The sequence below is a fragment of the Triticum dicoccoides genome, chromosome 2A (genome assembly GCF_002162155.2).
Source record: "Triticum dicoccoides isolate Atlit2015 ecotype Zavitan chromosome 2A, WEW_v2.0, whole genome shotgun sequence".
NCBI classification, from domain to species: Eukaryota; Viridiplantae; Streptophyta; class Magnoliopsida; order Poales; family Poaceae; genus Triticum; species Triticum dicoccoides.
In genome coordinates this window covers 722,518,259-722,544,609 of record NC_041382.1, presented here as the reverse complement: position 1 = coordinate 722,544,609, position 26,351 = coordinate 722,518,259, and the positions used below count along the sequence as shown (strand labels likewise).

Here is a 26,351-nt window from a genome sequence, read left to right as displayed (position 1 = left end):
CCGGAGCGTAAAGACATTGGGGCGACGACGGCGACACATCTATCCGGCGCTAGTTCGGGGGCGATGGCGCTATAGTGAGCCATCTCCTGCGTCGCCCCCTACCTCTAACGCCCACTAGTTAGCTTCTCCTCTCCCTCTTCCTTAATTTCTAGGTCAGATTCTTGATGCGACCGGTACTTTCTGCTGCTGCTGATGTGCTTCGAAATTTGTTGGGGAAACTTGTTGATTAAAGAATTTTCGTTGCAATGCACATGCTAGCCAGCCCATTTGTGGATGGGGAACTGCAATACAATGTTTTTAGTTCAGGATTTGAGCAAACTGTAGGACAGCTTTGTGAAGTTTGGTAGGACCAGGAGCCTGTGGCTCTTTACTTCTGAATTTCATTAGTGAAAGTTATCATCCTTCTTGCCTTATTCTGCCTGTAGTTGTACTTTTTATGATTGCTTTTCTTTCTATTTTCATCTCTTCCCAGCTGGTAATGTGTCGAGCAAGTTGTGAGATGGACCCTGAAATATTTGCCAACACTTTAATGTACAATACAACCAAGAGCTTGAAACGCAAATAAAATTCATCTTATCTTTATACCACCAAAAGATACCTTTCTAGTATAAATTTATGCTGACATCTTAGTCCACCTCAACATGTAGATGTTTAGGCATCTCCAGTTTGAAAGTCGGGCATAAGTTCCTCTAGAGTACATGCAAGCATGTTCACACATAATGGTGTTATCAATCAGAATATAAATAAAAGCTTATTTTTCAGTCATCCGCAAGTTTTGTACTTGGGACTTTATTTCTTAATTAAGCAATGATGGACTGGGATAGAAGTTTGTTAAAGTATGGCAATAGTTTGCAGCAGCTTGTATCATGTGATCAGTGAGCTGCTCTTCAACTATCAAGCAACTTTGTTATTGTTGAGAACAATATGATTTGTATTTCCTAATTTCCTGTGATATATCTTTAAGGATGATCAAGTAGCATTTACATTGACATTTGTTGGCAGTTGCTGCTGTAGCCTACCCATTGAGCTTCTCCAGTACGCCTTCACTAAGTCATTGTGAATAATTAAAATGTCACACTATCCAGTGCAGCCTCCCTAGTCATTCCAAACATTTTTTTTAGTTTTGGTATATTGCCTGTCGACTCATGGCTACACGATTTTTTCTCCTCCCTCTTTCTTTGTTTCTTTGTATGTGGAGATTCTACTTATCTAGAGACATATTTGTATTAGTATTTAGTAGTACTTGATGGAACCTAGTTCTTTGATAAGCAGAGACGAGCAAGTAATATAACTGTTACAGGCATGGCTACTGGCATTGGGAAATTGCCCCTTTTGTACTAGAATCAATGATTCTGTCTCTTTCTTATTTCAAGAACAGTGTTAGCTCATACATGAGGTCTTATCTTTTTTTATTCAGATTTGATATAGATAATAGCTATTGCAATGATTGCCTTGTCTCTGAAGTAGTCATGCAGTGGCCTTGATTCCCACTGTATTTCTAGTCTTTTTAGCACTAGGCTGGACCTGGCATGTTTTGCTGCTTCAACACAACTGACGGGCATAAGCATCATGTGTGTAAACTGAAAATTCAGTATGCTCTCATGCGAAACCGAGCATGAGCTTCCAAACTGATTAAGAAAATGCTGCTAGGCTACAAGTAAAAAATTATACATATAAGGGGTATTTTATTTTTCAAAAATCGCCTTATGAAAAAAAACTGTATATGCATGTCATTTCTTTTACCTATTACTAAATGTACCTTACTGAAATTGATGTTTATATACTTCAGTGTCAGGTGGAATCAAGCTTGATTATGAAATCTTGGAAAGTATATAACACTGTTCTTGCATGTTCAGAACTTACATGCAAACTGACAATAGGTGCGAGGTAAACTGATTCGATTTCACTTTGTTTACTGTTAAATATTTAGTTTTCATCAACCAGTTCAGCGCCTTTGTGAATGATATTGGGTCATATTCAATACTGAAATCTGCACTGCCCTTGCCTGCATAATCTAGGAAGCTTAATCTGAAATTTGAATGGGACCAACACTAATAATTTGCTTCAAACTTGTAACTGTGACATCACTGAAATTCATTCGCATGTGGGAAAGTAGCATGTATCTTGAACTCTTTTTCTTTTCAAACTACTACCCAGTTTTGAGAAATAATTTCTGGATTAAGAGAGCATGTTCTTTTTCCACATATCCTCTGATATTTTTAACCTGCTACATGGCTAAATTTGTTAAACATTGTTGTAACATAAATTTTTTAGGACCTGCTTCTCTTGTCATGAAGTGTGCTATCGATGGATTACCCTATGTTCCATTCCCGATATCTATGTTTTCACTAATCTGTAATACTCATACTCCTCGCCAGTATCAATTTGGTAACAAGATGCTTGGTTTTATGTATGGATTTTACAGTTTTGTAGCAATTTTTTCTTGCTTTGATGTTGTTTAACTTGCAAAAATTGGATTTTAACTGTTTGCATTATCTTATCTCAGTATGGCAATCTCTGCCTACCAAGCATGATTTATGTAGGAAGGGGAATGGGGATGAGAGAGGTTGGGGGTTAGTGGGGATTTGAGGGGATTGGGTGAAAGGGAGGGATTCACCAAATCCCCAGCCCCAAAGGGGCTTGAAAAACCCTTGTGCCAAACAAGGCCTAGATATGACGGATTGATGAAACTGGCCTGACTTGGCCGCTACCTCATCGTAAAATAACATGGAGGCTGCGAAGCAGAGTGGGAACCGGATTTGGCGGCAACAAGCAAACTCTATCGGGAGAACCCAAATTGAGAGAGTACAACTCCCTGGGTCCACTTGCCAGCCACTTGGTTAGCAGAGCGAAGTTATAGTCACCCAAGGAAACATGTGCATGGCCACCAAGTAACCCAACAAATCTAGAGATGAAACAATTGCTTCATAATATTTGGTCAGCAATTCAAAGTTTGACAAGGGATTGAAGTATCAACAAAATTTCTGCCTCCATTAACTCGTCAGAAATGACACCATTACTGGTCACGTTTTACATTCTCGGACGAGTAAAGTAGCAGCTACTCAGCTAGAGCTGGTGAAGAAGCTGGAGTCTCAACAAGGCTAATTAGTCTTTCCTATGAATCCTACAGATACAAAGCATGGATGTGCGAATTTCTACAGGCTTGAAATACAAAATAACCTTTATATCATTTACAGGAACAACTATACTTAGCTCAATCCATCCACACTAGTGGTTGGACAGTAGTATGACAGATTGACAGTACGTACAAGAAATCTGAAAGAATGTCGTCCTCCTCATCTCTTCTGGAAGTTGAACCTCATGATGGCGAAACTGAACAGGAAGGCGAACAACACGGTGAAAGCAACGTGCACCACCGCCACAACCCACAAGAAGTCATGATGGAAGCCATAATAGTCCCTGACAAACTGGGCCACAGTTATCTTTGGGCCTGGGACTCCCGTATCGAGCGGATGGTGGAGATCACCAAACTGGGAGGCAACCAGTCCGTACATCGTCCATGCCACCGGGCAAATCCATGCGTACCACCTCCACCAAATAGGAAGTTTCTGAAGTAAAAGTTCAATGGATGAGTAATGTGACCGGTAAGTATTAAGTTTACACAAAAGAAAAGAAAATGTAAGTGTAACTTACAGGTCGGGGGATTATATATCCTGAGAAGAGGTTCCATACGTTGTAGAATGCTGATGAGATGATAGCTGCTATGCTCTCATTCGGTGTCAAGCCTACAGCCATCATTCCATAGAACGTGAAATATAGCATGGTGAAGTACATGAAGAACAGGTACCACAAGAACTTGGCAACTGTCCACTCAAATCCTATCATGGAATAGACGAGCCCGCCATATATCAAAGCCTGAACCATGATGTATGGAAATTCAATCGCAACCTAGAAAAGGGATAACGTGGCATTGTTAGGTTCCAGGACTGATATAGCTCAAGAATGTTGATAAACTGAGCCATGATAAACTGCCCCAACCGCAGCTGTGACTTAGATTGCAAGAGAATTTGCATTCTCAAAGGTCATTCATACATATGCCCTGAAATAGGTAAACCGAGGGTCAAAGAAATTACCTGTCCAAATGCATATGGAAAAGCTGAATACATGCCAGCTGCTCTTTCCCGGCAAAAGACTGTCCGCTCCACCACGACAACTGGTTGAACAGAACCAGAGTTTTGCACACCGATGTATAGTACTGCAGCATACATTGATCCCATGGCATTAAATAAGTCCTGCTGGCTTCGACTGCATCGTGATATGAGTAAGGCGTCAGAATATATCTTACTTGAAGTAGATTCTATATCCAAAGTATAGAAGCAGTTCTAATAACAGTTGTATGCCCAAAAAAGTTATAGTAACAGTTAGGAGATGTACGTTTTATTTCCAAGGCCCCAGAACATTGTTCCGAACATTAGAGCAATGACGATGGTGAATAGTAATCTCACTGCTGTGTAGGATGGGTTTCTCCAATATGACCAGTTTTGCTTCCACAAGCAAGCTAGACACTGTGTAACGAATGATCTAGAGTACTGTGTAGGGAAGTTGAGATCTCTAGAGCCAGAAGGTGGCATGCTTAGCTCCTTTATGAGTTCCTTGTTCCTTCTGAAATTGCGAAAATGAAAGGTAGTTAGAAATGTCACTCAAGCTACACTGCATACGGATGGCTTGTGGGGAAGCTTACTGATATAGTTCTGATTGTCTGTAAACTTCAGCGAAATCAATACCCAGCATTTCCTCCTGGGCACTAGAGGACACTTCCAACATCCACGTTGCTGGGTTATATCCATCTTTTATCTTACTAATGCCTTCAATTTCCTGAACAAACATACACAAGGAATGTTGGACGTGATCTAGCTGGTAACAAGAGTGCAAACTGCAGTAGCACTGTTGATTTAATCTTCTTACCTCAAAATACTCAATCAAAGTTGATGAATTTTGTCCAACAGGACCAACATAAATTTCTTCTCCCCCTCTCTTCATTAGGAAAAGCTGCAGCCGTACATAGTCAATATACGACCTTAATAAAGCTAAGGATAATAACTGAAATAGGGAATAATGAATAACCACCTCATCAAATGCTTCAAATATGTCAATACTTGGCTGGTGAATGGTGCAAACAACGGTCCTACCAGTGTTAACAGTGTTCCTGACAGTCCTCATCACAATTGCAGCTGCTCGAGCATCAAGACCAGATGTTGGCTCGTCCATAAAAATGATCGACGGGTTAGCAACAAGCTCCACGGCAATTGTAAGCCTCTTGCGTTGCTCAGTTGACAGACCATTCACTCCAGGAAGCCCAACAAGTGCACCCCTCAATGATGTGAGCTCTACTAGATCCATGACCTCCTCGATGAACATCTGGCATCACAGTTCAGCCGGTGAGATCTCCAACCAAATGAGAAAAAAGAAATCAAGAGCTGATAATTTGCCTAGATCAAAGCTAACTAACCTTTCTTCTTTCTGAATCAACATCTGAAGGAAGCCGCAGCCATGCGGAAAATATGAGCGATTCATATACTGTCACATGTGGAGAATGAATATCATTTTGCTCACAGTATCCTGAGATACGTGCAAAGGTCTCTTGCTTCTTTGGATAGCCTGATACGGTGATTTCTCCCTCTATGTATCCTCCGGTTTTCCTACCGGCTAAAACATCCATCAGGGTTGTCTTTCCAGCACCACTCACACCCATTAATGCAGTAAGTACTCCTGGCCTAAAAGAACCACTGACACCCTTTAAAAGCAACAAGCGGTCTTCCGTTACTCCTTGTGCTTTCATTGCCTGTGAATATAAAGCATTATAACTGGGTAAGCAAACTTGGTTAATGGGTACACAATCATACTTGTGCGATCATTGTTCATTGATAAGAAATTTACCTCTGGCATGTCCACCGAGTATTTTGTGTCGTTAAAGGTAAGTGACAGTGGTGTAAATGGAAGTACTAGTCCCTTCCTGCTGCCACTAGAATCCACACCACTAATCGCTGAGTTTCGGTCACTAATGTGAGATAATTCCAGTTCTTGCGTCCTAGAATTCTTTTCCTTATGATCCTCTAGAGCTTTACCACTTAAATTTGCATGTTTTTCTTTCAGTTCCTCTTCAGACATTGATGGGTGAGAGTCTGTCAACGCTGCAAAGAAAAGCAAGTGGCTACAGTTATTATCATATAAGGTAAATGCCTAAGTTATAACCTGCAAATGTTGATTATCTAGTCCTTGATAAATAAGCAGTCTTTTAAATATGCTTACGACTCAAAACTGAAAGGGCTACAGTGTAGAGCAGGTTGAAGAGGAGAGTGTATCCAACCATGGCACCAAGCCCAATCCAATACCACTTGGCTTCTGTAAAGATGCCACGACTCTTAAGCACGGTAACTCCAATGGTCTCATTTGTTCCATTAACAACCTGTAAAATACGAATACATGTTGAATTTTCTATTTGTATGTAGTGGTGAGTTTGATTTCTTCTGCAGGCAGAGGGGACTTACTTGGTTCCAACTGGGTCCTAGAAATTCGTTTGTTGAGAGAGCGTTTTGTGCATATGATAGCGGAGATATCCAGTAACCCCAAATCCACCACTTTTTGATACTAGCTGGAAATGAAAAATAAGATGGTCATGTGAGCAACAATTAACATTTAGTTCCATCATTGTCGTGTAAACATGGCAACATCCATTTTATCATGTCCGAGTCAGTAACTTACGTCTTGCAAGGATAAAGCCACCCAATGCTACAAAAGCCAACAATGTTAAAGGTCCAAATGTGTGGGACACAACCATGTCTCTTCCAATTCCAGCAATGAAGCGGAACAATGAAGATGACATTTGATTGATTGCAAGGAGCAGCAGATACTGCTTAAAAAACCTGAGCACAAGAAATCATTAAAACTTCACAGAGCTAGTTCATTTCTTGTGAAACAATAATTTAAAAATACTTGCTCACAAAAATTCATAACTGCCTAAGAAGCAATATAATTGAGTAAGGAAATTGATTTCTGCATGAGTTTTGTACCTGCTTACACTAGGATCAAATCCAATGACATAATATGTGGTGAAAACATAAACTCCGACTTCAACAAAGGTGATAGGGATCTGAAGAATCCACGATGGTATGGTGTAGGCCCATGCAGGAAAGAAAAGAAGATCCCTCTGCTTGAAGAAGACCGGAAGTTTCATTACGGTCATCGCAAGCTCCGCAAAACCATTAAACATTATTGTGTCGAGAGCAAAGAACAAGGCCCCCAAATAGATAATTCCATATTCAACATTGCGGTGCATGGTTGTGCGGAAAAATGTGGTCATCACAATGAATGCCATTAGAGTTAACTGCAATGATGGAAAAGTTTAGATTGATGTTATCTAATAATCTTCATCCTAATAATCAAGGAAAACACGTTGAAGATATGAACTTACATTGACAAGTTTGAATATGTACATGAATGCGTTCCTCTTCATCAGTAGAAGTTCTCTATCGATAGTGGCTTTGAGCAACTCTTTCCTGCTGACACCAAACTTGGAAGTAGCCAGAGCAGCAGGGTGGCTCCTGGTCCTATCAAATGGCTCTTTAAGCTCCTTCTCTATGGACTGCCCGACATGGAAGGAACGGAATGCATCCGCAAATTGCTTCACAGGTACAAAACTATATGGCCTGTCACCCCTGCACCAATATTGCTCCTGGTCTTTCTTTGATGTCACCTTTTCAGTTATTCAGATGTTTCAGTACCATTTTCTTAAAAAAAAAACAGAATCACAACTGTAATAGGAATTTATAGGTGAGACACACACCTCCTGTAAAAAATCAGCAACACCCTTTCTGCTAGGGCATTTGAAGCCCATGAACTCAAAGAACTCGAGCACATTTTCCCGGGGGCCCTGGTACACAACCTGCCCGTCGGAGAGGAGTATAATGTCGTCAAACAAGTTGTATGTTTCAGGGGCTGGCTGGAGCAAGGAGATGACAGCAGTTCCGCCTAGGATGTGGATAGTCTGCCTGAGAGAATTCACAATCTGGTATGTGGTTGAGCTATCCAGCCCAGTGGATATCTCATCCATGAACAGAGCTTTTGCAGGGCCAACGAGCATTTCACCTGTGCATTGAAGATGCATAAGTCGATTAGGAATTTCTTAAACAAGACTGTTTCATTGTGATGAAAAAAGCGCAAGTCTTTGTTGTACAAATATAAAAGGAGCCTCATTCTTGGTGAAAATATACCTGTTGTGACACGCTTACGTTGTCCACCAGATATACCCCTTAGCATCTCATTGCCTACCATCGTGTCAGCACAAATATCCAGTCCTAGTATCTGCAGTTACATACGTGACACACATGAGAAGTCCGTTCTGTTAACAAAACAAATGTCAAGAATCATCCTTGCACTGCTATACCTTTAGTATGTATTCTGTCACAATACTTGATTCTTGCCCTCCGATAGCTGAGGCCTACAGGGCGTAAGTAATGAAACAAGTGTTAACTAATAATTTACTGATAAACAAGTCTTCTTCAAATGATTCTCTTCAATCCTAAGCTAGTCACATAAACAACTTTAAGAAGCATAAAATGCTCTAAACTTTGATAACATCCTCACCTTCATGTAGACATCGATATCATGATCTGGCTTGATGTTCGCTGCCTTTTCCCTTCTGGCCAGCTCAATAAGCATCTCTAGAACAAGCGAAACAGCAAAGCTCGAAGCTTATCACCACGATCACATCTAACATAAGCATATCATCCATGGCATAGTCCCAATAATTAGGCAGCATACCGTATCTAGTGCCAACACCTTGGCACCGGGCCGAGAACGCCAGCGTCTCCCTCACGGTCATCTCCCCAATGTGGAGATCGTGCTGGCTGATGTAAGCTGCGGTCCTCTGCGGGACGAACTCGTCCATCCCGTGGCCATTGTATGTGACCTTCCCTGAGACCTTGAGCTCCTTGTCGAGCTTCCCTGCCATCGCCAGTAGCAGTGTCGTCTTGCCTGAGCCAGGAGGTCCAAGCAGCAGTGTCATCCTCCGGGGCTTGATGATCCCGTTGACATCGTGTAGGACGTTCATGGCCTGCTTCCTGCTGGGGATGATGTGGAGCGCGTTCCCGACGGCCTGGAGCACACCGAAATATCAACAGGCTTAGATATCGAAAAAAGGACACGGTTCTTCCAATGGGGTGCTTTTTTTATCCCCTACTCTCTCTCTCCCTCTTTTTTTTTTTTTTTGCGAAAATGACCCCCTACTCTCTGTTAACCCGTAAACTGCGGAGTGACATATATAACAGTTAGGCAATGGTTGCTATTTTCGTGCAGATTGGATGGGACGGTAAATGGGTTATGCGTGTATTCTTTGTGATTTTTGTGGGTTTTGCACCTGAGGATCTTCTTCCTAGTTCAGTTTTGTGATTCGGTCTGTGAGGATTTCATTTGGCTCCTTGATCCTTTTTTTGCAGGTTTTGTGAACTCCATCTGAAGAGGGAGTTCGAGTACAATTTCAATATAGGCATAGCCGATACAATTTTCTTGTTTTCTCTGGTACTTCATCATTGTTAGCCAAATTCAGAACCCCATATAGCGTGACTAAATACATGATAGTTTTATAATACCTTACTAGCAAGAGGCCCATGCGTTGCACGGAACATTAAGATGCATTTATACGAGTTGTTTATCTTGTGGGAGACAAAGATGTACGAGAGAAGGCCTTATCTGTAAATGTGGAGAGGGGTGCGGGTATCTTTTTACAAAATTGCCCTAGTTTGTTTTCTATCCGTCAGATAATCGAACGGTCTATATTGTAGGATGACAGGCACACCATTATCATCAACTCGGTTTTTTTTGTAAGAGTAGAGAATAGTAAGGGTGTGACTAGGTCTCAGTCGACTGGAATTTAAACAAGTCTTGGTCAACTGACATAACATGCAAAAAAGAAGAAAAACTAAAAGGAAAATTTTGCTCTGATCTCAATGTAAGATCTCACAGAGATAATACCGACTGAAACATAGCAAGACTGTAATAGTAATCTCTCCACCCAACTATATATAGGGCAATATACACCACAATATATATGTCCATGTGAATCTTGTTTTGGAGTGGAATCGAATTGTGTGAGTTGTGTTGACGAAGGAGTGATTTACCTCGAGGGTGTTTGTGACGGAGTTGACGATGGTGGGGAGGCCGCGGTTGCCGACGCGCACCTCGGCCTCGACCTCCAGCTTCTCGAACCGCACCTCAATGGTGGGGTAGTCGATGCCGACCCTGTCCATGCGCTCCTTGAGCCTGAGGAGGAAGTTCTCGTGGTCGTCGTCGGCGGCGCGAACGAGCCGCTCGATGAGCGCCCGGCTCTCGTGGGCGCCCAGCCGGGCCACGTCCACGTCCACCTTCTCCCCGCCCTCCTCCACCATGAGGATCCCGCGCCGCACGCGGTCGTACGTCGGCAGCCGCTCCAGGGCCGCCCACCGCAGCGCCTCCTCGTCGTCCTCCTCGTCGTGGAACCGCGACGACGTCCGGGAGAAGACGTCGTCGCCGCGACGCCATAGCGAGCTGTCCCGCTGCAGGCTCGCCACCCGGTGGATCTCTCGACTCATCCTCGCCTACGTACTTACTACTTATACTTACTCAGACACCACCAACATGTATCTTCTTCCTCCGTTGATCACTGTCTGCACCGACTTGGCTAGATTGATCTGTTGTGCAGCTCCTCCTTGCCTCGCGACAGGGGACTGGTTTGTCTCGAGCAAGCGAAGGCATCTGTATATAACTATATATACGCCCAAGAGAAGGAATGGTTGAAGCTGGTGAGGAGGAAGACCACACCCCATTCTCGAGTTTGATTTCACCTCACCTACCATGAGTGAGTCCTTGACCCTGTCGCACTTTGCACCGGTGCGGTGAACTGTGCGAGCTTGGACCCGGCACGGGATGTTTTCAAGGGGACACACCATGGAAATGTGCATCCCCGGCATAAACTAATTAAGCTTTCGAGCTAGCTCTGCATTTTTCTCGCACGTGCCTAGACTTGAAGCTTCCTGGCATGCGTCCGTCAAGGCGGGCAGGCTAGCTGAAGATAGCTTACCACATGTCCCGGCCGTGTTGTTGCCGTAGTAGGTTCGGTTTGCCCGGATACGAAGGGAGCCACTTGCAGATGCAGATACTTACTATAATCTCTAGATACTTACTATAATCTCTGATTGCTAATCAGTGTTTACTTTGGGGTGTGACCGCGCGTGGCCACACACTGTAATATGGGCCAATAGCTCCTATGCGACACATTTGAGGTGAATTGGCAAGAGTGCGACGTTGTTCGAGGGAATGGCTATGGTGCGATAATTTTGAGCAGGTAAATAGCCCACGCACGACATGGCTGTTAAATGTGGTTAAATTGGTCGTCAACCAAGCCCGCCCGTTTATGTTAGGACATGTGGGTCCAACTTAATTGTTCGTCAAAACAGCTGACCGTGCCCTGCCGCCCGACCGTGCCGGGCCCGCCACTCTGCCCCTTATTTCTACACGAAAATAACACCATGGCAATTCTGCTGAAAACAGCGTCAGTCTGGGTTAGTTCCATTCAAATCATGCAAGTTAGAGCCCAAAACAGGGGCAAAAGTGTTTGGAAAAGTAGATACGACGAAGATGTATCAGTAGCCTCTTTGGATAAGTAAGAGTGTCAAACCCAACGATGAGCTAAAGGTAGAACAAATATTCCCTCAAGTTCTATCGACCACCGATACAACTCTACGCACGCTTAACGTTCGCTTTACCTAGAATAAGTGTGAAACGAGAAGTACTTTGTAGGTGTTGTTGGATAGGTTTGCAAGATAATAAAGAGCGCGTAAATAAAAAGTAGGGGCTGTTTAGATGAAGACACAACTAAGTTAGTTTTAGTAGAGAGCTTGTTGTCACACAAGAAAGTTATTTGTCCCTAGGCAATCAATAACTAGACCAGTAATCATTATTGCAATTTTATTTGAGGGAGAGGCATAAGCTAACATACTTTCTCTTCTTCGATCATATGCACTTATGATTGGAACTCTAGCAAGCATCTACAACTACTAAAGATCATTAAGGTAAAACCCAACCATAGATTTAAAGTATCAAGTCCTCTTTATTCTCATACGCAAACAACCTACTTACTCGGGTCTATGCTTCGGTCACTCATGCCACCCACCATAAGCAAATCATGAACATATTGCAAACCCTACAGCGGGGATCCTTCACGCATGCGCGACACGGAGAGCACCATAGGACAACACCAATAATAAAACATGCAACTCAAACCAATCACGGTCATCAATTAACTGATAGGACAAAACGGATCTACTCAAACATCATAGGATAGCCATACATCATTGGGAAATAATATATAGCATTGAGCACCATGTTTAAGTAGATATTACAGCGGGTAAAAGAGGGGTTACACCGCTGCATAGAAGGGAGAAGAGTTGGTGATGATGGCGGTGAAGTTGTTGGTGTAGATTGCAGTGATGATGATGGCCCCGGCGGCGTTCCGGCGCCACCGGGAGAGAGGGGGAGAGAGCCCCCCTTCTTATTTTTCTTATTCCTTGACCTTCTCCCTATATGGGAGAAGGGTTTCTGTTGGGGATATTACTATCAGCTGAGACCCGCTCAGGAGGGGCCGGGTCAGCCTTAATGGCGGGTTACCTAAGAAGCCCAATATACAGTCAAGATGATAGTTTATTAGTATATATAGAAAGCCCAAAGGCCTCGAGCTGGCTTAAAAGCCTGTTATTGTAAACCGCCATAGGAGCGGAAAGACTTGTAAAGAAAGGCATGTAGAGGAAGTCACCGAGCCGGACACGGTTATGAGCCGGCCGGGACTCTGTAGGCCACCTGGCGTCAACCCGTGTATATAAGGGGACGACCCAGTGGCGGTTTAGGGCAAAAAAACAACAAGTCGATAACCAAGCCGACGAGTTAAGCCTCTTGGTGATCGAAACCTCAGAAATACCAAACCCAACTAGACGTAGGCTTTTACCTTCATCGTAAGGGACCGAACTAGTATAAAACTCGCTCGTGTCCTTTGTCCCGATTAACCCCTTTAAGCTTCCTAGTGCGATGGCCCTACGACTAAGTCCTTGCTCTAGGACATCTGCCGTGACAAAACCACAACAGTTGGCGCCCACCATGGGGCCAGCGCATGGTGGATTTGAGTTCTTGAAGGGCAACTTCGAAGGGCTCAAGGGATACGTTGTGGGCCGGATGACCAAGAGTCATCGCGGCAAGATCTACATCGACGACGAAGGCTGGGGCCCCGAGGCCGGCTCAATCAAGTACGGGTACCGGGTCCCCTTCGGCGGAATCCACGTCTTCATCGGCCGGATCAGCGAGTCAGGCCCTAAGACGGATGTCCACACCGACCTCATCGAAACGGCTCAGCGTGCCGGGTCCGCCCGTGTTCAATCTGTCGTGAAGCATGCCTTCGTAGGCTGCGTCCATGGCGGTGAATACTCTGAAGGATCGATGGAAGGCGGGGAGACAGCCATCTGCTCTGATACTGCATCTTCAACGGGTGAGACAGATTCATTGTACCAACTGCAAGACGGCATGCTCAGGGGCTGTTCCGATGGCAGCAGTATTCCGGACCCCCTTGAGCCGCCGAATTGGGCCGGAGTCTTCATGGCAGGGACACAGCCCGGATAGAACTCCACCGCAGCGACAACGACGGCCACCGGGTCGGCAGCTGCTGGGTCAGGAGACCCTGTGCGCCTCCTGGCTCAGGTTCTCATGGACCTCATGGATAAACTGACGACTCTGTTAACCGCTGCGGTAGAGCCGGCGGATAAAGCCCAGCATGACGCGGAAGTGGCACGCGTGCGGGAGGAGATGGTGCAAGCTAAGGAAAATTTGGCTGCGGAGGAAACCCGAATGGCAGCAGAACGAGCAGCTTTGGATGCTCATGCTCAGCAGCTTCAAGCAGAAACATTCTGGCTCTCTGTGGATCTCAATGCGTCAAACGAAGTCATGAGGAGGAGGCGTCAGAAAACTCAGTCGCGTCTGCCTCTAACACTGGATCCGAGGAATCTGTTCCATACACCCGGAGCTGGAGGGAGCAACCCGCCGGAGGTAAACCGGGTCGAGATGCCCGGAGCACCAGTTCAGACACGCACCATGGAGCCTCCGCGCATGAATACAGCTCCTCCTCGTTATATATCAACACCCCCGGGTCACTTCTCCAACCCCATGGAGAACCTCATTGCGGCGTCGGCTCGATTGGCAGCTCTCCCGATGGAAGGTGACTCGCCAGCAGCAATTGAAACCCGGAGGGTAAGAGAACTACTTCAGACAGCTTTGGCCCAGCAGGATGCCTACTCCTACAGCCGAGATAGGATTCATTCAACCCCTCGCCCAAGCCGGAGCCCGAGTTACAGTAGGCGCATGGAATCTTCAAAAATGAGCCGGTGCGGGCTGGAGCTCTTAACTTGGCGGATTAGGAGAGGATTCGTCAAGAGGCGGAACGGGCGGCTCAGATAGCAGTAGAGCAGGCGGCTCACCAAACCTTTCCGGCTTATCCAGCGACCTCAGTTGAGGCAGGGGTGGCTACAAGAACCGGGGGCGTACCTTGCCTGGTCCTAGCCATACGCAATGAGCGGTTGCCCAAGATTTCAAGGGGCCTCGTAAGGTGCCTAACTACACGGCTGACTTACATCAGGGGGCTTGGATTGAGAGCTATGAGATGGCTATGGAGCTATTGGAGGTTAGTGATGCTGCAATGGCCAAGTATTTTACCATGATGTTAGATGGAACGGCTCGGACCTGGTTAAAAGGATTACCACCCAACTCCATCGGCTCATGGGCAGAGTTAAAGGAACGGTTCATCCAGAACATTAAAGACACGTGTAAACAGCCAATGTCAATTGTGGATCTGACCAATTGCAAGCAAGAGGATGGAGAGTCTACAACCCATTGGGTGCGCCGGGTCAAGGAGATAATACATTCATCTGATAAGATGGATGCCGGCTCGGCAGTTTTGATGTTGGAGAAGAACTGCCGTTTTGAGCCTCTGAAGCAGAAGTTGGGGCGGCTTAAACATGACTGTAATGACATGGGAACGTTGATGGCGGATCTTGTCAAGTATGCCGATTCTGACACCACCAAAGACCTGGCATCTGACGAAGAAAAATCAACGAAAGGAAAGAAGAATGGCAAAGGTCACCAGCACAACCCGGCAAATCAAGGAGGTAATAAGCGTAAGGCTGATGAGTTTGTTGCTAATACTAATGCGCAGGGTGGTAATCAGCGGCGCAAGGGCAGACAACCCCCTCGATCGGGCGGGTCAGGCCCCACCCTTGAGCAGTTGTTGAATGAACCTTGTCCAAAACACGGCACCCGAGAGAAGCCAGCCACCCACTTGTGGAAGGATTGCACGCTCATGAAGGCGTTTAAAAATTCAAACGCATTTGATGGGGGTCACGGCCCGGGTAGCGGCCCAGGTGGAGGCGGCTTTGAGGGCCCGGGCGCCGGTTCAAGCGGAGGAGGTTTTCATGGTCAGGGACATCCCGGTCACCAGGGAGGATATAATCAGCAACACAACCAAGGGAATCAACAGCAGCAACAATCCGGCTATCAGAGCAACCCGAAGCAGTTGAGTAGCGGACAGTATCATGTCTTTACTACCAGTTTATGTAAGAGAGACCAGAAACTCCACAAGAGGGCCGTCAATGCCATTGAACCGGCAATCCCACGTTATCTACGTTGGTCGGAGCAGCCTATTGTGTGGAGCAGAGAGGATCACCCGCCCCGGGTTGATAATCCGGGTCACTTGGCTTTGGTAGTGGCACCTCAGGTTGGTGGGTACAAGTTTACTAAGGTACTCATGGATGGAGGCAGTAGCATCAACATCCTTTACTATGGTGTAGTACCCGGTAAGTCGGCATACCCAGTTGGTAAGATCGAGATGGAGGTAGCCTTTGGGGATGAGTATGAATCCAGGGTAAAAAAATTAACCTTTGAAGTGGTTAAGATCAAAAGCCCACATCATGCTTTGTTTGGGCGACCGGCTTATGCCAAGTTCATGGCTCGGCCGTGTTACGTGTATTTACAGCTCAAGATGACGGGTCACAAGGGCACCATTACAGTCCATGGGAGCCGGAAGATCGCCTTGGAATGTGAATAGGGGGATGCTACCTATGCTGAATCTGTTTGTGCAACAGAGGAGTTGAAATTTTACAAGGATCATGTTGACCCGGCGGACATGACATCATTAAAGAAGCCAACAACAGAGCATGAGCCGGAGTTAAGGTTCAAATCGGTGGATGAAACTAAGATGGTTGACTTTGTGCCTGGCGATTCATCCAAACAGTTCATCATCAGCGCAAACTTGGATCTGAAATAGGAAAGCGCGCTCATCGAGTTCATCCATGAGAACCGGGACATCTTTGCATGGAAACCTACAGACATGCCGGGTGTCTCGAGGGAACTCGCTGAGCACACTCTTAATATCGATCCAAAGTTCAAACCTGTCAGACAGTTTCTTCGCCGGTTCAATGAAGAAAGGCGCAAGGCCATTGGAGAAGAGGTGGCCCGGCTCTCGGCAGCCGGGTTCATTATGGAGGTCTTTCACCCAGAATGGTTAGCTAACCCGGTGCTCGTGCTCAAAAAGAATGGCACCTCGCGTATGTGTGTGGATTACACAGATGTAAACAAGGCATGTCCAGCTGATCCTTTTGCTCTTCCTCGTATTGATCAGATCATTGATGCTACGGCGGGTTGCGCACAGTTGAGTTTCTTAGATGCTTACTCCGGGTATCATCAGATTAAGATGGTAGTCAAGGATCAAAAGAAGACGGCATTTATAACTCCTTTTGGGGCTTTCTTCTATGTGTCTATGCCTTTTGGGCTCAGGAGTGCTCAGGTGACTTACCAACGGTGTGTGCAGAATTGTCTTCATGATCAAATTGGGCACAATGTTCATGCCTATGTGGATGATATAGTAGTAAAGTCCAGGGAAGAGGAAACCTTGGTCACAGACTTGAAAGAGACTTTTGATAATCTTCGGGTTTACAAGATGATGCTTAACCCGGCCAAATGTGTTTTTGGAGTGCCAGCCGGCAAACTTTTGGGTTTTCTGGTGTCCAACCGAGGTATTGAAGCTAACCCGGAGAAGATCAAGGCAATTACATCCCTGGCTAAACCAACCTACGTCAATGATATTCAACGACTGGCGGGTCGTGTGGCTGCTTTGAGCCAGTTCATAAGCCGGTTAGGGGAGAAGGCTATGCCTCTGTATCAGTTGATGAAGAAAACATATGTGTTTGTTTGGAGCGATGCTGTGAACGCCGCTTTTGAGGATCTGAAGGCGCAATTGGCTGAGCCGCCGGTCCTAGCTGCTCCAATTGAGAAAGAGTCGCTACTGTTATACGTAGCTGCCAACTCACGGGCCGTTAGTGTGGCTATGGTGGTAGAGCGCAAGGAGGCTGGCAAGGAGCATCCGGCAGCGGCCGGTTTATTATGTCAGTGAAGTGCTAATTGAGTCTAAGCAACGATATTCACATTGGCAGAAGCTTGTTTATGGGGTGTTCATGGCAAGCCGGAAGCTTAAGCATTACTTTCAAGGACATCCAATCACTGTGGTTAGCTCTGCTCCTTTGGGAGACATTATTCAAAACAGATAAGCTACAGGGCGAGTTGCCAAGTGGGCAATTGAGCTTGGGTCTCATGGGATGAAGTATGTTCCACGCACTGCGATTAAGTCTCAAGCCCTGGTTGACCTCATCAATGACTGGACAGAGATGCAGATGCCAGAAGAAAAGCCGGACAACACATATTGGACTATTCATTTTGATGGGTCCAGGCAATTGGAGGGCTCGGGGGCTGGAGTTGTATTAACTTCCCCACGAGGTGATAAATTTTGTTATGTGTTACGATTGATGTTTCCGTGCACTAACAATGCAGCAGAGTATGAAGCATTGCTCCATGGTCTTCAAGTGGCAAAGGAGATGAGCTTGAGCCGGGTCAGATGTCTTGGTGATTCAGATCTAGTGGCTCAGCAGGTGTCTGGCAAGTGGGATTCCAAAGACCCTCTCATGGCGGCTTATCACCGAGAGGTCGACGCTGTTGCAGGATATTTTAAAGGTTATCAGGTGGAACACATTGACCATCGAAAGAATGAAGCAGCTGATGCTTTGAGCCGGCTGGGGTCTCAACATAAGCCGGTACCACCCAACACCTTTTTAGATGTTTTGCATAACCCCTCTGTCAAGTTGCCCACAGAAGAAGATTTAGTTGTTCCTGACCCGGAGGCGCAGTTGGTGGCGGCTCTTCATGTCATCCCAGATTGGACGGTGCAGTTCTTGGCTTACATGACCCGGGACGAATTGCCAGCAGATGAGACTCTGGCTCGACAGATAACCCGGCAGTCCAAGTCCATGACGATTTCGGATGGAGAGTTATTTCATCGCAGTGTTTCCGGAGCGTTTCAACAGTGTGTTTCCCTGAAGAAGGTCAAGAAATCCTTCGTGAGATCCATGAAGGTGATTGTGGTCATCACGCCAGGTCAAAATCCTTAGTGGCCAAGGCGTTTCGCCATGGTTTTTACTGGTTGACGGCTCATGATGATGCGGAAGATCTGGTCAGTAGATGTGATGGATGTCAGAAATTCGCACGACGAGCGCATGTGCTGGCTCAAGAGCTCTGGATGATTCCAATCACTTGGCCGTTTGTAGTCTGGGGGCTTGACATGGTGGGGCCTTTCAAAAGGTCTAAGGATAAGAAAACACATCTCTTGGTGGCTGTTGATAAGTTCACTAAATGGGTTGAGGCGGAGCCTGTGAGTAAGTGTGATGCAGCCACGGCGGTTCAGTTCATGAAGAAAATAATCTTCCGTTTCGGTTTTCCACATAGTATTATCACAGACAATGGCACCAATCTATCCCAAGGGGCTATGGAAGAGTTTTGTGAGCGAGAGCACATCCGGCTTGATGCTTCTTCTGTAGCTCATCCCCAGTCCAATGGTCAAGCTGAGAGAGCCAATCAGGAAATTCTGAAAGGGTTAAAACCCCGGCTTATGGTTCCTTTACAGCGAACGCCGGGTTGTTGGGTAGAGGAGTTGCCTTCAGTGTTATGGAGCATCAATACTACACCCAACAGGTCTACGGGTTACACACCCTTCTTCATGGTTTATGGGGCAGAAGCAGTATTGCCCAGTGACATCCGTCATGACTCGCCCCGCGTGGCGGCTTATGTTGAAGCTAACAATGAAAAAGCCAGACAGGATGCGCTTGACTTGTTGGATGAAGAAAGAGACTTAGCAGCAGCACGGTCAGCAATCTATCAATAGGACCTGCGTCGTTATCACAGCCGCTGGGTTAAGACCAGGACTTTTCAGGAAGGCGACTTGGTGCTCCGGCTCATCCAAGATCTTTCAGATGCACACAAGTTATCCCCACCTTGGGAAGGACCCTTTGTGGTCAGTAAAAATTTAAACAACGGGTCTTACTACCTCATTGACGTTCGAGAGCATGCAGACTCACGTAAGTCGGAAGAGGAGACCCGCCGGCCGTGGAACATTGCTCAACTTCGGCCGTATTATACCTGAGCCACCGGCTCTCATCCTGTACATACGTTCATCTTGTATATACGATGATAAGCAATAAAGTAAGACCATCGGTCTCTTTTCTTTTCAAAGATTATGCATCTTTTATTACTTTTTCACAAATGACTATTAAGGAGCTGATCATATTTGAATCAAGTTTAACCTTTTCTCGTCCGGCTTATGATCGTATTCGAATCTAGCTGTAAATATCATGGTCACTTGGGGGCTTCCTGTTCAAACATAGGTCATATTCGAACCAAAGAGAACATAGCTGTCGTAACCCTTTTGATCGGCTCAAAGCCAAACTCACTTGGGGGCTTCTTGATCATATCCGAATCATAGCTTAACCCCTTTTGAGCCGACTTGGATCGTACTCGAATCGGGGTCGTTAAAAACCTCTCAAGGTCATTTGGGGGCTTCCTGTTCAAACATAGGTTGTATTCGAACCAAAGAGAACATAGCTGTCGGTACCCTCTTGATCGGTGCAATGCCAAAGCCACTAGGGGCTATATGGTTGTATTCGAACCTTAGCTTAACCCCTTTGGTCCGGTTTACTGATCGTATTCGAATCGGATGTTGGGGAACGTTGCAGAAAATTAAAATTTTTCCTACGGTTTCACCAAGATCCATCTATGAGTTCATCTAAGCAACGAGTCAAGGGAGAGAGTTTGCATCTACATACCACTTGTAGATCACGAGCGGAAGCTAGCCAAGGGAATGGTGATGATGGAGTCGTACTCGAACGTGATTCGGATCACCGATGTCCAAGTGCTGAACGGACAGCACCTCCGTGTTCAACACACGTACGGGACGGGAGACGTCTCCTCCTTCTTGATCCAGCAAGGGGGAAGGAGAGGTTGAGGAAGATTGCTCCAATGGCAGCACGACGGCGTGGTGTAGTTGGTGCAGCAGTATTCCGACAGGGCTTCGCCAAGCATATACGGAGGAGGAGAGGTGTTGGGGAGGGGAGGGGCTGCGCCTTGGCTTGTGTTAAGCTCCCATGCGCCTCCCCACTATATATAGGGGTGGAGGGGCTGGTTTCTTGCCCTCCAAGTCCATTGGGGCATTGGCCAAGGTGGGAGGAAAGAAATCCCATCATTTCCTTCCCCACCGATTGTTATCCCCCCTTTTTAGGGATCTTGATCTTATCCCTCCGGGATATGATCTTATTCCTTCTAAGGGGGGATCTTGGTGCGCCTTGACCAGGGGTGTGGGGCCTTTCCCCCACTACTCACGTTCATGTGGGTCCCTCCATGCAGGTGGGCCCCACTCCGGAACCTTCTAGAACCTTCCCAGTACAATACCGAAAAATCCCGAACATTTTCCGGTGGCCAAAATAGGACTTCCCATATATAAATCTTTACCTCCGGACCATTCCGGAACTCCTCGTGACGTCCGGGATCTCATCGGGACTCCGAACAACATTCGGTAACCACATACAAACTTCCTTTATAACCCTAGCGTCATCGAACCTTAAGTGTGTAGACCCTACGGGTTCGGGAGACATGTAGACATGACCGAGACGTTCTCCGGTCAATAACCAACAGCGGGATCTGGATACCCATGTTGGCTCCCACATGCTTCTCGATGTTGTCATCGGATGAACCACGATGTCGAGGATTCGATCAAACCCTGTATACAATTCCCTTTGTCAATCGGTACGTTACTTGCCCGAGACTCGATCGTCGGTATCCCAATACCTTGTTCAGTCTCGTTACTGGCAAGTCACTTTACTCGTACCGTAATGCATGATCTCGTGGCCAACACTTTGGTCACCTTGAGCTCATTATGATGATGCATTACCGAGTGGGCCCAGAGATACCTCTCCGTCATACGGAGTGACAAATCCCAGTCTCGATCCGTGTCAACCCAACAGCTACTTTCGGAGATACCTGTAATGCACCTTTATAGTCACCCAGTTACGTTGTGACGTTTGATACACCCAAGGCACTTCTACGGTATCCGGGAGTTACACGATCTCATGGTCTAAGGAAGAGATACTTGACATTGACAAAGCTCTAGCAATACGAACTACACGATCTTTTATGCTATGCTTAGGATTGGGTCTTGTCCATCACATCATTCTCCTAATGATGTGATCCCGTTATCAACGACATCCAATGTCCATAGTCAGGAAACCATGACTATCTGTTGATCACAACGAGCTGGTCAACTAGAGGCTTACCAGGGACATAGTGTGGTCTAAGTATTCACACGTGTATTACGATTTCCGGATAATACAGTTATAGCATGAATAAAAGACAATTATCATGAACAATGAAATATAATAATACTTTTATTATTGCCTCTAGGGCATATTTCCAACAGTCTCCCACTTGCACTAGAGTCACCAATCTAGTTACATTGTGATGAATCGAACACCCATAGAGTTCTGGTGTTGATCATGTTTTGCACGCAAGAGAGGTTTAGTCAGCGGATCTGCGACATTCAGATCCGTGTGCACTTTGCAAATCTCTATGTCTCCATCTTGAACGTTTTCACGGATGGAGTTGAAACGACGCTTGATGTGCCTGGTCTTCTTGTGAAACCTGGGCTCCTTTGCGAGGGCAATAGCTCCAGTGTTGTCACAGAAGAGTTTGATTGGCCCCGACGCATTGGGTATGACTCCTAGGTCGGTGATGAACTCCTTCACCCAAATCGCTTCATGTGCTGCCTCCGAGGCTGCCATGTACTCCGCTTCACACGTAGATCCCGCCACGACGCTCTGCTTGCAGCTGCACCAGCTTACTGCTCCACCATTCAACATATACACGTATCCGGTTTGTGACTTAGAGTCATCCAGATCTGAGTCGAAGCTAGCGTCGACGTAACCCTTTACGACGAGCTCTTCGTCTCCTCCATAAACGAGAAACATGTCCTTCATCCTTTTCAGGTACTTCAGGATATTCTTGACCGCTGTCCAGTGTTCCTTGCCGGGATTACTTTGGTATCTTGCTACCAAACTTACGGCAAGGTTTACATCGGGTCTGGTACACAGCATGGCATACATAATAGATCCTATGGCTGAAGCATAGGGGATGACACTCATCTCTTCTTTATCTTTTGCCGTGGTCGGTGACTGAGCTGATCTCAGTCTCATACCTTGTAACATAGGCAAGAACCCCTTCTTGGACTGATCCATTCTGAATCTCTTCAAAATCTTATCAAGGTATGTGCTTTGTGAAAGACCTATGAGGCGTCTCGATCTATCTCTATAGATCTTGATGCCTAATATATAAGCAGCTTCTCCAAGGTCCTTCATTGAAAAACACTTATTCAAGTAGGCCTTAATGCTGTCCAGAAATTCTATATTATTTCCCATCAAGAGTATGTCATCTACATATAATATGAGAAATGCTACAGAGCTCCCACTCACTTTCTTGTAAACGCAGGCTTCTCCATAAGTCTGCATAAACCCAAACGCTTTGATCATCTCATCAAAGCGAATATTCCAACTCCGAGATGCTTGCACCAGCCCATAAATGGATCGCTGGAGCTTGCATACTTTGTTAGCGTTCTTAGGATCGACAAAACCTTCCGGCTGCATCATATACAGTTCTTCCTTAAGATGCCCGTTAAGGAATGCTGTTTTGACGTCCATTTGCCATATCTCATAATCATAGTATGCGGCAATTGCTAACATGATTCGGATGGACTTTAGCTTCGCTACGGGAGAGAATGTCTCGTCGTAGTCAATCCCTTGAACCTGTCGATAACCCTTAGCGACAAGTCGAGCTTTATAGATGGTGACATTACCATCCGCGTCTGTCTTCTTCTTAAAGATCCATTTGTTTTCTATCGCTCGCCGATCATCGGGCAAGTCTGTCAAAGTCCATACTTTGTTTTCATACATGGATTCTATCTCGGATTTCATGGCTTCAAGCCATTTGTTGGAATCTGGGCCCGCCATCGCTTCTTCATAGTTCGAAGGTTCACCGTTGTCTAACAACATGATTTCCAGGACGGGGTTGCCGTACCACTCTGGTGCGGAACGTGTCCTTGTGGACCTACGAAGTTCAGTAGCAACTTGATCCGAAGTACCTTGATCATCATCATTGGTTTCCTCTTCAGTTGGTGTGGGCATCACAGGAACATTTTCCTGAGCTGCACCACTTTCCCGTTCGAAAGGTAGTACTTCATCGAGTTCTACTTTCCTCCCACTTACTTCTTTCGAGAGAAACTCTTTTTCCAGAAAGCATCCGTTCTTGGCAACAAAGATTTTGCCCTCGGATCTTAAGTAGAAGGTATACCCGACAGTTTCCTTAGGGTATCCTATGAAGACGCATTTTTCCGACTTGGGTTCGAGCTTTTCAGGTTGAAGTTTCTTGACATAAGCATCGCATCCCCAAACTTTTAGAAACGACAGCTTAGGTTTCTTCCCAAACCATAATTCATACGGTGTCGTCTCCACAGATTTAGACGGTGCCCTATTTAAAGTGAATGTAGCTGTCTCTAGAGTGTATCCCCAAAATGATAGCGGTAAATCAGTAAGAGACATCATAGACCGCACCATATCCAATAGAGTGCGATTACGACGTTCGGACACACCGTTTCGCTGAGGTGTTCCAGGCGGCGTGAGTTGTGAAACGATTCCACATTTCCTTAAGTGTGTGCCAAATTCGTGACTTAAATATTCTCCTCCACGATCTGATCGTAGGCACTTTATCTTTCGGTCACGTTGATTCTCCACCTCATTCTGAAATTCCTTGAACTTTTCAAAGGTCTCAGACTTGTGTTTCATTAAGTAGACATACCCATATCTACTTAAGTCATCAGTGAGAGTGAGAACATAACGATATCCTCCGCGAGCCTCAACGCTCATTGGACCGCACACATCGGTATGTATGATTTCCAATAAGTTGGTTGCTCGCTCCATTGTTTCGGAGAACGGAGTCTTGGTCATCTTGCCCATGAGGCATGGTTCGCACGTGTCAAACGATTCATAATCAAGAGACTCTAAAAGTCCATCGGCATGGAGCTTCTTCATGCGCTTGACACCAATGTGACCAAGGCGGCAGTGCCACAAGTATGTGGGACTATCGTTATCAACTTTACATCTTTTGGCATCTACACTATGAACATGTGTAATATTACGCTCGAGATTCATTAAGAATAAACCATTGACCATCGGAGCATGACCATAAAACATATCTCTCATATAAATCGAACAACCATTATTCTCAGACTTAAATGAGTAGCCATCTCGTATTAAATGAGATCCAGATACAATGTTCATGCTCAAACTTGGCACTAAATAACAATTATTAAGGTTCAAAACTAATCCCGTAGGTAAATGTAGAGGCAGCGTGCTGACGGCGATCACATCGACTCTGGAACCATTCCCGACGCGCATCGTCACCTCGTCCTTCGCCAGTCTCCGTTTATTCCGCAGCTCCTGCTGTGAGTTACAAATATGAGCAACGGCACCGGTATCAAATACCCAGGAGTTACTACGAGTACTGGTAAGGTACACATCAATTACATGTATATCAAATATACCTTTGGTTTTGCCGGCCTTCTTATCTGCTAAGTATTTGGGGCAGTTCCGCTTCCAGTGACCCTTCCCCTTGCAATAAAAGCACTCAGTCTCAGGCTTAGGTCCATTCTTTGACTTCTTCCCGGTAACTGGCTTACCAGGCGCGGCAACCTCCTTGCCGTCCTTCTTGAAGTTCTTCTTACCCTTGCCCTTCTTGAACTTAGTGGTCTTATTGACCATCAACACTTGATGTTCTTTCTTGATTTCAGCCTCTGCTGACTTCAGCATCGAGAACACTTCAGGAATGGTCTTTTCCATCCCCTGCATGTTGTAGTTCATCACAAAGCTCTTGTAGCTTGGTGGGAGCGACTCGAGGATTCTGTCAATGACCGCCTCATCTGGGAGGTTAATGTTCAGCTGGGTCATACGGTTGTGCAACCCAGACATCTTGAGGATGTGCTCACTGACAGAACTGTTTTCCTCCATCTTACAACTGTAGAACTTGTCGGAGACATCATATCTCTCGACCCGGGCATGAGCTTGGAAAACTAGTTTCAGCTCTTCGAACATCTCATATGCTCCGTGATGCTCAAAAACGCTTTTGGAGCCCCGGTTCTAAGCTGTAAAGCATGCCGCACTGAACGAGGGAGTAATCATCAGCGCGAGTTTGCCAAGCATTCATAATGTCTTGGTTCTCTGGGACGGGAGCGTCACCTAGCGGTCCTTCTAGGACATATTGTTTCCTGGCAGCTATGAGGATGATCCTCAGGTTCCGGACCCAGTCCGTATAGTTGCTGCCATCATCTTTCAGCTTGGTTTTCTCTAGGAACGCGTTGAAGTTCATGTTGACATGAGCGTTGGCCATTTGATCTACAAGACATATTTGCAAAGGTTTTAGACTAAGTTCATGATAATTAAGTTCTAATCAAATTATGAACTCCCACTCAGATTAGACATCCCTTTAGTCATCTAAGTGTTACACGATCCGAGTCGACTAGGCCGTGTCCGATCATCACGTGAGACGGACTAGTCATCGTCGGTGAACATTCTCATGTTGATCGTATCTTCTATACGACTCGTGTTCGACCTTTCGGTCTCCGTGTTCCGAGGCCATGTCTGCACATGCTAGGCTCGTCAAGTTAACCCTAAGTGTTTTCGCTGTGTAAAACTGTCTTACACCCGTTGTATGTGAACGTAAGAATCCATCACACCCGATCATCACGTGGTGCTTAGAAGCGACGAACTGTAGCAACGGTGCACAGTTAGGGGAGAACACTTCTTGAAATTTTTGTAAGGGATCATCTTATTTACTACCGTCGTCCTAAG

The 26,351-nt window shown here is 45.8% G+C and overlaps 1 protein-coding gene and 1 long non-coding RNA gene across 4 annotated transcripts in view; one reads left to right on the top strand and one right to left on the bottom strand.

Moving 5' to 3' along the window:
- LOC119356634 overlaps positions 1-6,732 on the top strand; it is a 7,023-nt gene extending 291 nt beyond the window's left edge. Inside the window, exons 2-5 of one of the 3 annotated variants that reach the window (XR_005171995.1) lie at positions 1,790-1,880; positions 6,115-6,193; positions 6,300-6,392; positions 6,495-6,732. This is a non-coding gene — a long non-coding RNA (uncharacterized LOC119356634). Of the gene's footprint in view, positions 1-1,789; positions 1,888-6,114; positions 6,194-6,294; positions 6,393-6,494 lie in introns of all 3 variants that reach the window. The other 2 variants (XR_005171994.1, XR_005171993.1) reach the window with 2 other exon arrangements.
- Positions 2,990-10,659, bottom strand: LOC119356632 (ABC transporter G family member 37-like). The gene is made up of 20 exons (XM_037623622.1): positions 10,137-10,659; positions 8,782-9,115; positions 8,605-8,681; positions 8,405-8,458; positions 8,232-8,322; positions 7,805-8,106; positions 7,433-7,714; positions 7,032-7,345; positions 6,724-6,884; positions 6,510-6,613; positions 6,271-6,427; positions 5,899-6,152; positions 5,471-5,803; positions 5,089-5,379; positions 4,927-5,010; positions 4,703-4,836; positions 4,396-4,623; positions 4,095-4,266; positions 3,655-3,909; positions 2,990-3,569 (listed from the first exon to the last, which is right to left on the bottom strand). The coding sequence occupies exons 1-20, from the start codon at positions 10,584-10,586 to the stop codon at positions 3,297-3,299; spliced, it is 4,350 nt and encodes a 1,449-aa protein (XP_037479519.1). The 5' UTR covers positions 10,587-10,659; the 3' UTR covers positions 2,990-3,296.
- Between the last annotated feature and the right edge of the window lie 15,692 nt (positions 10,660-26,351).